Source organism: Oncorhynchus mykiss, chromosome 8 (genome assembly GCF_013265735.2).
Source record: "Oncorhynchus mykiss isolate Arlee chromosome 8, USDA_OmykA_1.1, whole genome shotgun sequence".
NCBI lineage: Eukaryota > Metazoa > Chordata > Actinopteri > Salmoniformes > Salmonidae > Oncorhynchus > Oncorhynchus mykiss.
This window is the reverse complement of record NC_048572.1, coordinates 75975928-75989481: the sequence shown is the minus strand read 5'-3', so window position 1 is coordinate 75989481 and position 13554 is coordinate 75975928. Positions and strand designations below refer to the sequence as shown.

General features: G+C 46.8%; 1 protein-coding gene across 4 annotated transcripts in view; it reads right to left on the bottom strand.

Moving 5' to 3' along the window:
* The window catches only part of LOC110530640 (rho GTPase-activating protein 45), a 38047-nt gene that overhangs the window by 7573 nt on the left and 16920 nt on the right, over positions 1-13554 (bottom strand). Inside the window, exons 1-10 of one of the 4 annotated variants that reach the window (XM_036986272.1) lie at positions 7355-7834; positions 6268-6670; positions 2946-3113; positions 2741-2825; positions 2541-2613; positions 2351-2429; positions 2111-2245; positions 1799-1860; positions 1585-1689; positions 1170-1250 (exon numbers count right to left, since the gene is read on the bottom strand). In XM_036986272.1, the coding sequence (XP_036842167.1) occupies positions 1170-1250; positions 1585-1689; positions 1799-1860; positions 2111-2245; positions 2351-2429; positions 2541-2613; positions 2741-2825; positions 2946-3113; positions 6268-6670; positions 7355-7441 (1278 nt within the window). In that variant the 5' untranslated portion in view covers positions 7442-7834. Of the gene's footprint in view, positions 1-1169; positions 1251-1584; positions 1690-1798; positions 1861-2110; positions 2246-2350; positions 2430-2540; positions 2614-2740; positions 2826-2945; positions 3114-6267; positions 6671-7354; positions 7835-13554 lie in introns of those variants that run through there. The other 3 variants (XM_036986271.1, XM_036986273.1, XM_036986274.1) reach the window with 3 other exon arrangements.

Genomic DNA, 13554 nt, shown 5'->3' with positions numbered 1-13554 from the left:
TAGGGGGTAGGGTTGGATAGAGAATACGAACCTGGTTTAGGTAAGGGTAAGGATTTAGGGGGTAGGGTTGGGTAGAGAATACGAACCTGGTTTAGGTAAGGGTTTAGGGGGTAGGGTTGGAAATAGGATACGAACCTGGTTTATGTAAGGGTTTAGGGGGTAGGGTTGGGTAGAGAATACGAACCTGGTTTAGGTAAGGGTTTAGGGGGTAGGGTTGGAAATAGGATACGAACCTGGTTTATGTAAGGGTTTAGGGGGTAGGGTTGGAAATAGGATAGGGACCTGGTTTAAGGTAAGGGTTTAGGGTAAGAGTTTAGGGTAAGGGTGTAGGGTAAGGGTGTGTGTTGGGGGGACACATAGGGGTACATAGGTATAGTGAGAATTCACAGAATGGAGCGTAGGACAGAGAATCATAGAACACAGGCTATAGGTTATAGGCATCCTTGAAGAGGTGTGTTTTAAGGAGGTTTTTGAATGAGATGATTGTATCTGCATGTTGTATGTGTGGGGGGGGTCTCATTCCAGCAGCTGAAGGCCCGGGCACCCATGGTGGAATGGTGGAATGAAGGGGTGACAAGGAGACCAGTAGAGGAGGAGCGGAGGGAGCGTGAAGAGGCATAGACTGAGAGAAGGTTAGAGAGGTAGTTGGGTGCCAGGTTGTGGAGGGCTTTGTAGGTGAGGCCTGTCTTTAAGTTAATAAAGGATTGCACAGGGAGCCAGTGTAGATTGATGAGGATTGGTGTGGTGTTCAGTTGATCTGGTGCTGGTGAGGATTCTGGCAGCAGAGTTCTGGACCAGTTGAAGTCTGTTGGTGAGTTTGGTGGGGATACCAGTGAGGAGAGTGTTGCAATAGTCCAAACGGGAAGTGACCAGGGCATGGATGAGAGTTTCCTTGCTGGAGTGTGATAGCGAGGGGCGGAGCCTGGAGATATTGCAGAGGTGATGCCATCCTGGTGATGGTTTTTATGTGGGGTTCGAAATAGAGGGAGCAGTCTAGAGTGACACCGAGGCTTTTGACTTTTGACAGAGCGATTGGTAAACCATCTACTCTCACTGAAATATGGAATATCAATGTCTTTCTCATACATGACATAAGAGTGAGACATGATAACACGTACGCAGCATTAACATGTCAAAGCAACATGGACAAGACATAGCAGTGACTTTACCAGTTTCCTCTGGGCCCTCTGCCACTGCTCTCCGAGCTCTCTGCGTCTCCTCTCATGCTCCTGTTTACACTGCATCAGAGGCTGGGCCAGAGAGGGGTTGAGATAGAGACATTATTTCACTTGTAATAATCCTTGTAGGTGTGTGTGTGTGTGTGTGTGTGTGTGTGTGTGTGTGTGTGTGTGTGTGTGTGTGTGTGTGTGTGTGTGTGTGTGTGTGTGTGTCACGGGCTGCTGAGGGAGGACATAATACTGTCTGGAACAGAACAAATGGAAAGGCATCAAACACCTGGAAACAATGTGTTTTAATGTATTGGATACCATTCCATTGATTTTGCTCCGGTCATTAACACAACCGTCCTCCCCAATTAAGGTGCCACCAACCTCCTGGTGTGTGTGTGTGAGATACTGTATCTACCTGTAGAACAGTGTGTATGGAGCCAGTGGTTTGCTGCACACCCACACTCTGCTCTAAGTCCTGCTCCAGAGCCAGAGAGTAGATGGAGAAGAATGGCATCTGGGGCTGAAAGAGAGAGAGAGAGAGAGAGGGAGAGGGAGAGGAGAGATTTGTGTGTGTTTATGTGCACGTATGTCCGTGTGTGTGTGCTTATTTGTGTGTGTTCTCCCATTACCTGTGCAATGCTCTGCTTACAGGACTGACACAGCCTCTGCAGACCCTTGGCAAACTCCATCTCTGGAAAACACAGACACAGAAACTCACACACTACTTACACACACACACTGCCTTGTTAGCAGAAAACTAAAAAAGCAGAAATTGAAATAGACAACAAAAGGTTTGGCCCAGTTCCATTTCTGCCCCTAGATACTGGACAGGTGTATGTAATGTAGTTGAAGCCCTAAGAGGCTGAGAACAACTTCTGATGGACACAGATAGAAGAGTAAAAGAGACAGAATAATTGGATGAGTCAAAGTGATCAACCCACCCAGAGCAGTCCTTTTCTCCACATAGCTGATAACGTCCTTCAGATATCTGGACACAGCCTTGGCATAGGAGAGAGCGGAGTCCACTCCTCCCTCACTGCACTGCAGTAGGAGGTCAACCTGCTCTCCACTCAGCACTGACACACACACACACACACACACACACACGAGAATGTATGACATGATTGAAAAGGGAAACAAAATGCTTAGACATCGAGGACAACATGTCATTTTGTACTTACTGCAGCAGTCCTGCTGGTCACTCCTCCCTTGACAGTCTTTGGCCTGGGCTGAGTCTAAGCCATACAGGTTCTCCATAGACTGCACACACACACACACCATCTCCGAGGTCACACAAATGCTTAGACTGAGCCATCCTTTACGATCAAAGAAAACATTGTTTGTTTTTTACACACACACACACACACTCACCCTGCTCCTCTCTGTTAGCGGTAGAGACAGGAGGGTGCTGCTGTCCACTTCTCCCATCAGAAGTTCTGACACACTGAGGGGGAGAGAAGGAAAGGGGTGTAAAATAGGGAGAGAGGGGGAGAATGGGAAAAACCTTATCAATGTAGATCCTAGGGATAGTAAAGCGAAACACACACACACACACACACACACACACTTACCTGCTACTGAAAGCCACAGCCATGGTCTCAATGGCTTTCTCAAAGTCCTGCTTACCCATGTCACTGCTGTCCTTGTAACTAAACCCTGGACACATCAAATCAAATACACACATTTGATCTCAGTAAACTCTCAGTACACACACCACCCACACCTTGATCCACACACATTCCAACAGGTGTCCAGTTCTAACAGTAGAGCTCTGACCTTTGACCTTGGAGATGAGTGTTCCAGCAGCAGTGAGGGTCTCTACAGTGTTGAGGAGGGGGTAGGCACCGATCACCTGCCTCAACACACGCAACACCTCTCCCAAACACTCCTGGGCCAGGTCACGACGGTCCAGCTGCCTGTCTGAGAGGTTATCTATCTGCCTGTCTGAGACAGAGACAGACAGCTATGTTATTTATTTGTCTAGAACTAAAACTGAAACTAAACATAAAGAAATAAGAATGAAAAATTCCTAATTTGAGGTGACATTCATAATTGTAACAGCAGCGCAGTGAGGCAACCATGCGAGTGATAAGGTTCAACTTTAAAACCCAACTTTAAAAATGTACTATAATAACCTTGGATTATATGCTCACGCACGTACACACCGCAGAATTTGGACTGAATTCAATTTTTTGTTAAATATCAGAACAAACATTTCCCAGAATGCATTAGATCAAACACGGCAGTATGGAAGGGAACAATCTAACATCTCATGACAAAGAAAATTATAATCAAACTAATATATAAATTGATTTTTTAAATTTAACTAGGCAAGTCAATTAAGAACAAATTCTTATTTAAAATGACGGCCTACACCAGCCAAACCCGGACAATGCTGGGCCAATTGTGCACTACCCTATGGGACTTCCAATCACAGCCGGTTGTGATACAGCCTGGATTCGAACCAGGGTGTCTGAGATGCAGTGCCTTAGACCGCTGCGCCACTCGGGAATATGTGTATTCGTTACATTAATAAATGGCATATCCTTACGATAAAAGATTTGTCAAATGAATGAAACTTTCATGATTCACTTCTTAGTTGAATTGGTTTGACTTAAATTCTACTTAATTCAATTAATATTTTGCTTCCTGTAGGTTGAGGCAAATTTGAATTCACCCCAACACTGACACACACACACACACACACACACACACACACACACACACACAAAGGAACAATATGTTATAGAAAATGTAGGTTATTTAAGCAATAAGGCACTATGGGGTGTGGTATATGGCCAGTATACCCCGGCTAAGGGCTGTTCTTAGGTACGACGCATCACAGGGGGTGCCTGGAAACAGCCCTTAGCAGGGGTATATTGGCCACTGCTTTATTCATATAAAAAATCTGATTTATTCATTTCTCCATGTGGTCATCCTCCCGAGGTGCGGTATTGCTATTATAAACTGGTTACCAATTTAATTAGAGCAGTAAAAATAAATATTTGTCATACCCGTGGTATACGGTCTGATATACCACGGCTGTCAGCCAATCAGCATTCAGGGCTCGAACCACCCAGTTCATAATAGTACATAAACAGGCAGTATAAACACACATATAATGAGTCAAGCAAGAGGCCATGTAATGAAGCACTGTTTACTGGGAAAAAAGAGAACCAGCACCAGTAGCCGTCATTGAAACACAGCTACTGTTATACTTCTCCTTTTGTGTGTGTTGTTTTTCAGTTGGGCCTTAGACGACTAAAGTGTGAAAACCAGGAACTGTAGGGCTGTTGTCTGTCACACTACCACTCTTGATGTAGGAAGTGGTGGTGGACACGGACAGCACGTGAACCAACTTTAAAATGTAGTCAAAATGCAGTTTGGGGCTGAAACGTCAATGTGTAAGAAAAATTTACTGTGTACTTTTGTTTAGACCCCTAATTATTTAGGGGCCTAACTCTTTATGAGTGTACCATCAGTTGGCTCTTGTTCTGTGGTTGATTTTAACACTCCTACCTCTGTTATCATATTGTAATAACGCACGTACCCACTAAGAAAAGTCTCTCTCTCTCCTCCCTTCGTTCTCTCTCTTTCTCCCTTATCTCCTCGCCCTACTTGGAGACTGAGAACAGGAAGTTGCGATGAAAATAGCTGCCTGGACAGGAAGTGAAGTCACCCTGACATGGCTTAGCGGGTTTGTTCCAAGAAATGAGTGCCTTTTGCATCCCTTTGATATTTTGAAGTAGAAATTGTGCACCAATATTGAATGTGAAAAGCCTGTTATATTCAATGAAGTGCCCTTTAATATAGACCACATGGAGAAAATAATAAATACAATTTTTATATGATTAAAGCAGTGGAGGGTGGCTGCTGAGGGGAGGACGGCTCATAATAATGGCCGGAATAGAGTGAATGGAATGATATCAAAGACATGGTTTTCATCTGTTTGATACCATTCCATTCACTCCATACCGGCCATTACACTCTATTCCAGCCATTACTATGAGCAGTCCTCTTCTCACCAGCCTCCACTGGAATAAAGACCTGCTAAAGTGCCAGAATTCAGCATTTTGTCCCTCTGTGACCCTCTGTGACTTCCAGGAATATTTATACCACTTTTAACCACAAAATGTCTCCATGTTTTTACCATCATTGTAAAGCCCTAGTTATTTTGTTGCTTTGACAAAGGCATTTCTGAACATTATTATTTATTTCATGTGATTCATGTGAAAACGTCCCTCATTTTAAGGTCAACCCTGTTACGTGAACTGAACTCTCATTTTAATTTGGTGAAACTATTCCTTTTTAAATAATGTTTTCAAAAATAAACATTGAACATCTAATAGTCAAAGTGTAGTATAAAAGCAGATGAGCTGGTTTTACTATTTGGGGTAATTTTCTGGTGTTTTGTGGTGGAAAACTGAGTGGGTCGAGCATAACAGGTCAACCATGTTACCCATAGATAGACAGGCTAGAAATGTTTTAAGCTTGCATTCAATTGCCCCTCCCTGTTGTACACAACAAGCTTCTATTTTCCCTGTCGCATGGAGATTTATGGCTGATTTAAGATGAAATCGTGAACCCTATTACTTTATTTGGAACTTAATAGGCACTTACTATAATACTTTTTTGAGATGGGATTTTTATTGTTATTAAGTTGAACATGTGGTCTTTATGACAGAATTTTAGAATTAGGTGAAATCGAAAAAAAATCACCAAGTTACACATCTGAAAAGGCACCGAATAGGTGGAACGACCCGGCTTGCTAAATTCCAAATCGACCCCTAGTCCTCGTAATGTAAGGGTTCTGGGTTATAGGAAAGCCTGTGAGCTGTGTTTACACACCAGACAAATACTATAGTGCTGCGTACCTTGTGTGACATACTCCCTCTTCCTTCCTCAGTTTCGCAAGGCATACACACACACACACACACACACCCTGGCTGGGACACACACAATGTTACAACATAACTAAGGGCCAGGGTTTTTTCTTTTCCATATGACGTTACTAAGAAAACTCTGAACTCTAGTTATAGGCTAAAAATAAGAATTTTTACTGGTCAAAAACTCCTGGCCATTATAATGCCTCTCTCACCTTCCCCCAGCACCATTTCTTTCAGTTTCTCTACAGCCTCAGCGAAGCAAGCCACATCCCGGAGCAAAGAGGGGATGTCCTCCACTTCGATGCCCACCTCCGAGGCCTCTGTGGTGGGGCTGGAGGCAAGGCTCGCTCCTTTCCCCTGTGTCTTACTGAAGGCCCAGGCTCCAGCCGCCTGTAGGGGGAAGCCAGCCGCACTGGCATGTCGACTCAGGGCTGTGGGCCGTCTAAGGCAGGCTCCAAGGACAGGGGGAGGGCTGGTGGCGGTGGCCAGCCTGGGGTGCAGCAGACAGGTGGTAGTGGGGCAGGGAGGAGCCTGGGGGTCCTGGAGGGATGCAGGGAAAGGGGGGGGGACATCCAAGCCACCATCTCTAGTGGGTTGTTCCTGGAGGACAGATAGCTGGTGTTGAGACACACCAGAGGACAAGGGAGAGGTAGGGTGGGGAATGGGAGAGTGAGAGCCGGGTAGGTAGAAAGAGAGAAAGGAGAGGAAAGAGATGGGGAATAATAAGAATGGTGGTGATGAGTGATGACACAGATGTTACGACTAGAGGATGATGATGCTGATGATGAAGACAACTGTTGTTGAGAAACCTGCGCCTCTAAAACAATTTGAAAGGCCATGAGTCACAATGCAAAAGCATATGGAAAAAACACAGAAAGAGAAAGATGATTCAATGAGGATGACCAACACTGGAAAATTCCCAAACACTGACAAGTTGACTTATCATTGCCAGGTGACAGGTGTATCAGACTGGAAGCCACGCCCACACCTGGCGGTATTGCAAAACATAAATCCCTTAAAGTTGGCATTAGCAAGCAATACACATGTAACGTAAGACAGTTTCCCCCTCAGGGACATTCGTTCTCTTATCCTACACTACCAATGCCTGATGCAACTTCAAGTATATTTAGCAAGTAGCTAAATTATGTATATACCAACACAAACTTGCGGGGCTTTACAAGCAGTGATATAAATTACGAAATTATTCAAACGCGCAAACTCAGAAAACTATCCAGGACTGAGATGCAAATAGTCTTCATAAAGCTAGGCTAGTTTAGCTAGCGAGTTAACGTTACTTACTGATGAGTTATGTGACCCAAAGTTTCCGACAAGATTCTTCTTTGAAACTGAAGTTTTATTTAATTCCTTTTTCTTTCTATTGAACATTTTCAAATAGCATCCTATCTATTTTAATATAGATGTTACTCCATTGAGATTGAAGTCTGCTCCAAACGTCGCTTCCACAAATTTCCTTGTGCTGCCTGGATTGATTGCTTGGCTTGGCTGGCTGTATCGAACTCTGGTTGTACGGTTATCTTTCTTCCTGGATGTAGCTAGTAGATGGGGTCAGTCCACACTACGCCCGTAGACCACTGAACTGCATGGCCATACTGACACCTGCAGGGGTAAATATTTAATGATTTCTCACAAAGATGGTGCCAACAATGGCTATTGCGTCCAATTTTGGTGCTTGTGCCAACTAATCAAAATACCTATTTGATTGGTTTCATAACTAGACCCACAACTGCACATTAACCATATTAGATAATGTACGAAGTCATGTTTCATCATGATATGATTACAGCTTTTTGTAATAAACGGTTTATTTGCTATTATAAACTGGGTGGTTCAAGCCCTGAATGTTGATTAGCTGAAAGCCGTTTTATATGATACCGTATACCACGGTATGACAAAACATGTATTTTTACTGTTCTAATTACATTTGTAACTAGTTTAGCAAAAGCTACCTCAGGGGTTTGTGGTATATGGCCAATATACCACAGCTAAGGGCTGTATCCAGGTACTCTGCGCTGCGTTGGGCATAAGAACATCCCTTAGCCATGGTGTATATTGGCCATATACCACACCTCCTCGGGCCTTATTGCTTAATATAATGATGGTTTATACCACACATAGGCCTTTACATTTTGACAATGATTCTCATAAACTTGAGTTTAATTTGAATACAGGAGTGACATAGTGAGGGACATAGTGAATGCATGGAATCACTATTAACACATTGAAATGTTGGCAAATGTAGAAGATAGTATAATACAGTATCTCAAGTGTTTGAGCATTGGAAGCCAAATAGAACTCAACCCAGTGAATGGAACTTCCGTGTGTGCCTACTGTACTTCAGTAAATTAATCTCATTAAATTATCGGTCTATTTTATGACATTAATCTCAGACTCAGTCCACGCACCTCAATGAGAGCGCGAGATTATCATCACGTTATGGGTATGCTTGTCACCAACAGGAACTGGGAGTTTGTAAGGATCAAAAGAAATATGAAAGGACCAATTTCCAGGTAAAAAGTTAGAGGAAAACCTGCCACATTCTTCTGAAAACCTAACCCTGTGATAAAGTTTTATTTTTCATCTGGACATTTACAAAAGAATGGATGCCAAAGACACACAAAAATGGCTTTCCAAGAGGTGTTGAGTGTTCCTGAGTGGTACAGTCTCAGTCCTGACTGATCAGAAACAAGGTTTGAATATTGCCGTCCATCAGTTATTCCCAACTTAATTTACAGAGCTTGACCAATTTTAACAAAAACAATGGATAAATTGGTAGAATCTTATTCAACATGATTCATAGCTGTAATGGCTGCCAAAGGTTGTAACGTAATATGCCGGGAGTCAGGAAGAAGGTGCAGAAGGTAAGTATAATAATGATTAGATGCAGATGAACAAACATGAGAAGTGCACAGAACGTGAGAGAAAACAATGCTATCTAATGACTGATGTTGTCACGACTTCTGCCGAAGTCGAGGCCTCTCCTTGTTCGGGCGGTGCTCGGCGGTCGACGTCACTGGTCTTCTTGCCATCATTGATCCATTTTTCATTGGTTTTGTCTTGTCTTCCTACACACCTGGTTCCAATCCCATTCATTACCTGTTGTGTATTTAACACTCTGTTTCCCCTCATGTCCTTGTCAGAGATTGTTTGTTGTTCATTTATCGTGTTGTTAGTTTTGGTGCGCGACGGGTCCTCGTACCCACTTTGTTTTGATTATTGTCATGGTTTTGGAGCTATGTTTTTAAGTTATTAAACTAATCCATTTGACCAAGTTCGATTCTCCTGCGCCTAACTTCCCTGCCACCTGTACACACGTCTATGACAGAATCTCTGACTAAATATATGAAGTCAGCAGGAGAAGGTACCCCGGCCATGGAGGTAGATGAGCGCGTCCAGGAACATACGGAGAACATTTACCATCTGATCGCTGCGTTGTCCAGAATATGGACCGCTGGGAGAAACAGAGCTTTTCCAGCGCCTCCACCAGCACAATCGGGGTCTATCCTGAGCGCCTCTTTCCCGCCTGAACCCAGTGGGATCCATCTATCCATGCCACAGGGGTACGACGGAGGTGCTGCCAACTGCCAGAGTTTCCTCCTCCAACTAAGCCTTTACCTTGCCACGGTCCACCCAGCTCCATCAGAACGTGAGAAGAGTTTCGCCCTCGTCTCGTGCCTCACAGGGAAAGTCCTGGAGTGGGCCAGTGCTGTGTGTGGAGAAGAGGATGCGGCGTTGGACCATATTGAGGAGATCACCCGCCATTTCCGGGCAGTATTCGACCACCCACCCGAGGGCAGAGCGGCGGGTGAGTGCCTCTACCATATGAGGCAGGAGATGAGGAGCACCCAGGAGTTTGCTCTGGAGTTTAGGACCCTGGTTGCCACCGCTGGATGGAGCGACAGGGCCCTGATCGACCATTACCATTGTAGTCTACGCGAGGACGTCCGTCGGGAGCTGGCCTGTAGAGACACCAACCTCACCTTCGACCAGCTGGTGGGCATGTCCATCAGGCTGGACAACCTGCTGGCTACTCGCGGACGTCCAGATCGGGGTCTGGTTGTTCCATCCTCCCGCACCCCTTCTCCGATACACATGGAGCTGGGAGGGACGGTGCGCAGGGAGACCGGAGGGGGTTCCAGCTCGTGCACCATATGTGGTCGCAGAGGTCACACTGCTGGTCAGTGCCAGGTTGGTTCCTCTGGGAATTGAGGCAGCAGGCAGGATTGTGCGATAAATCTCCTGGTAGACGCTGCACTTCCCAGGAGTCACGTGTATCACCTGTCGCAAGCGGAGATGGTGGCTATGGAGACATGTCTCCGAATCCCTGCGTCAGAGGTACATTCGGTCCTCCACTTCACCTGTCTCCACAAGTTTTTTTTGTGAAGAAGAAAGATGGAGGTTTGCGCCTGTGCATTGATTATCGAGGTCTCAATCAAATCAAGGTGCGGTACAGTTACCCGCTACGTCGTTTGAGTCACTGCACGGGGAGCGCTACTTCACTAAATTGGATCTCAGGAGTGCGTACAACCTGGTGCATATCCGGAAGGGAGATGAGTGGAAGACGGCATTTAGTACCACCTCAGGGCATTATGAGTACCTCTTCATGCCGTATGGGTTGAACAATGCTCCATCATTCTTCCAATCCTTTGTAGATGAGATTTTCAGAGACCTGCACGGGCAGGGTGAAGTGGTGTATATCGATGACATTCTGATATACTCCGCTACACGCGCTGAGAATGTGTCAATGGTGCGCAAAGTGCTTGGTCGCCTGTACGTCAAGGCTGAGAAATACCTTTCAACAGTCCGTCTCCTTCCTAGGGCATCGTATTTCCACGTCCGAAGTGGAGATGGAGAGTGACCACATTGCAGCCATGCGTAATTGGCCGACTCCCACCACGGTGAAGGAGGTGCAGCGATTCTTAGGGTTTATCCAGGGTTTTGGTCAGGTAGCTGCTCCCATTACCTCACTGCTAAAGGGGGTCTGGTGCGCTTGCAGTGGTCAGCTGAGGCGAACAGGGCTTTTAGGCACCTGAAGGCTCTTTACCTCGGCTCCTGTGTTGGCTCATCCGGATCCCTCTTTGCCTGTGCTCTCTCAGCGCTCGGGTATGCCACTGAAGCTCCGCCCCTGTGCCTTCTTTTTGAAGAAGCTCAGCCCGGTGGAGCGAAACTCTGATGTGGGGGACCTGGAGCTGTTGGCTGTCGTCAAGGCTTTGAAGGCGTGGAGACATTGGCTTGATGGGGCTAAACACCATTTTCTCATCTGGACTGACCATCGCAATCTGGTGTACATCCGGGAGGCGAGGAGACTAAATCCTCGCCAGGCAAGGTGGGCCATGTTTTTCACCCGTTTTGTGTTTACCCTCTCTTACAGACCAGGCTCCCAGAACATTAAGGCAGACGCACTGTCCCGGCTGTATGACACAGAGTAGCGGCCCGTGGATCACACTTCCATACTCCTAGCCTCTTATTTGGTGGCGCCGGTAGTGTGGGAGCTGGACGCGGACATTGAGCGAGCGTCACGTGCAGAGCCCGCTCCCAACCCAGGTCTAGCTGGGCGTCTGTACGTTCCGTCTGCTGTCCGCGACCAACTGATCTATTGGGCACACACGTCACCCTCCTCTGGTCATCCTGGGATCGGTCGTACGGTGCGCTGTCTTGATGGGAGGTACTGGTAGCCCACTTTAGCTAAGGAAGTGAGGGTTTATGTTTCCTCCTGCTCAGTGTGCGCCCAGTGCAAGGCTCCTAGACACCTGCCCAGAGGTAAGTTATAACCCTTACCCGTTCCACAACGGCCGTGGTCGCACCTGTCGGTGGATTTCCTAACCGATCTTCCACCTTCACAGGGTAACACCACGATCCTGGTCGTTGTGTATCGTTTTTCTAAGTCCTGTTGTCTCCTCCATTTGCCCGGTCTCCCTACGGCCCTACAAACTGCGGAGGCCCTGTTTACACACGTCTTCCGGCACTATGGGGTGCCTGAGGATATAGTGTCTGATCGGGGTCCCCAGTTCACGTCAAGGGTCTGGAAGGCGTTCATGGAACGTCTGGGGGTCTCGTCAGCCTTACCTCAGGTTTTCACCCGAGAGTAATGGGCAGGTGGAGAGAGTTAACCAGGATGTGGGTAGGTTTTTGAGGTCTTATTGCCATGACCGGCCGAGGGAGTGGGCGGCATTCATGCCCTGGGCAGAGATGGCCCAAAACTTGCTCCGCCACTCCTCCACTAACCTTTCTCCCTTTCAATGTGTATTAGGGTATCAACCTACCCCTCCGCCTGCCCTGCCGGAAGCTGGGTCCGCGGTTTGTGGGGCCGTTTAAAGTTCTGAGGAGAGTGAACGAGGTATGTTATAGGTTACAGCTTCCCCCCAATTACTGCATTAACCCCTCGTTCCATGTGTCTCTCATCAGGTGGCTGGCCCGCTCCAGGAGGCTGAGGTGCGTGAGGTTCCTCCACCCCCTCTGGACATCGAGGGGGGCCCGGCGTACTCCGTTCGATCCATCCTGGATTCGAGACGTCGGGCTGGGGGCCTTCAGTACCTCGTGGACTGGGAGGGGTACGGTCCGGAGGAGAGATGCTGGGTTCCGGTGGAGGACGTGTTAGATCCTTCCCTGCTGCGAGAATTCCACCGTCTCCATCTGGATCTCCCTGCGTCTCGTCCTCCGGGTCGTCCCCGAGGCCGGTGTCGATGCGCAGCTGGGCCGCGCGTCAGGGGGGAGTACTGTCACAACTTCTGCCGAAGTCGATGCCTCTCCTTGTTCGGGCGGTGCTCGGCAGTCGACGTGACCGGTCTTCTAGCCATCATTGATCCATTTTTCATTTTCCATTGGTTTTGTTTTGTCTTGTTTAAGTTATTAAACTACTCCATTTTACCAAGTTCGATTCTTCTGCACCTGACTTCCCTGCCACCTGTACACACGTCTATGGCAGATGTCTACTGAGGGCTAAATAAAGGGGGAGTAAGCGCAGAGATAATGATGAGCAGGTGTGCATAATGATGGGGAGCAGGTGTGCATAATCATAGTTGCCAGAGCTGGTGGTTAGTAGACCGGTGAGGTTGAGCGCCAGAGGGAGGGAGCAGGGGTAGGCGTGACAAAGGTGCTTCCACCAAATATTAATTCTGGGGTGAGAAGAAATACGCAATCAAGACATCATCTTTTTTTTGGTCTATAATTTTCTTTCCCCTTGAAAATGTGGAGTTGGTTGTGTAGATCTGTAGGGAAAAAACAAATGTAACCCATTTAGATTTTATTTTAAGGCAGCAAAATGTGAAGACTGTGCAAGGGATGTGCATGACTTTCACAAGGGACTGTAGTTATTGGGAATGTGTTTCATTGACTCTTGTATATATTTAGAGGCAGAGAATCCCAGTTGAGAGAGGGGAACCTGCCAGGCAGAGACAGCAAGGGCGTTCGTTGCTCCAGTGCCTTTCCGTTCACCTTCACACTCCTGGGCCAGACTGCACTCAATCATAGGACCTACTGAA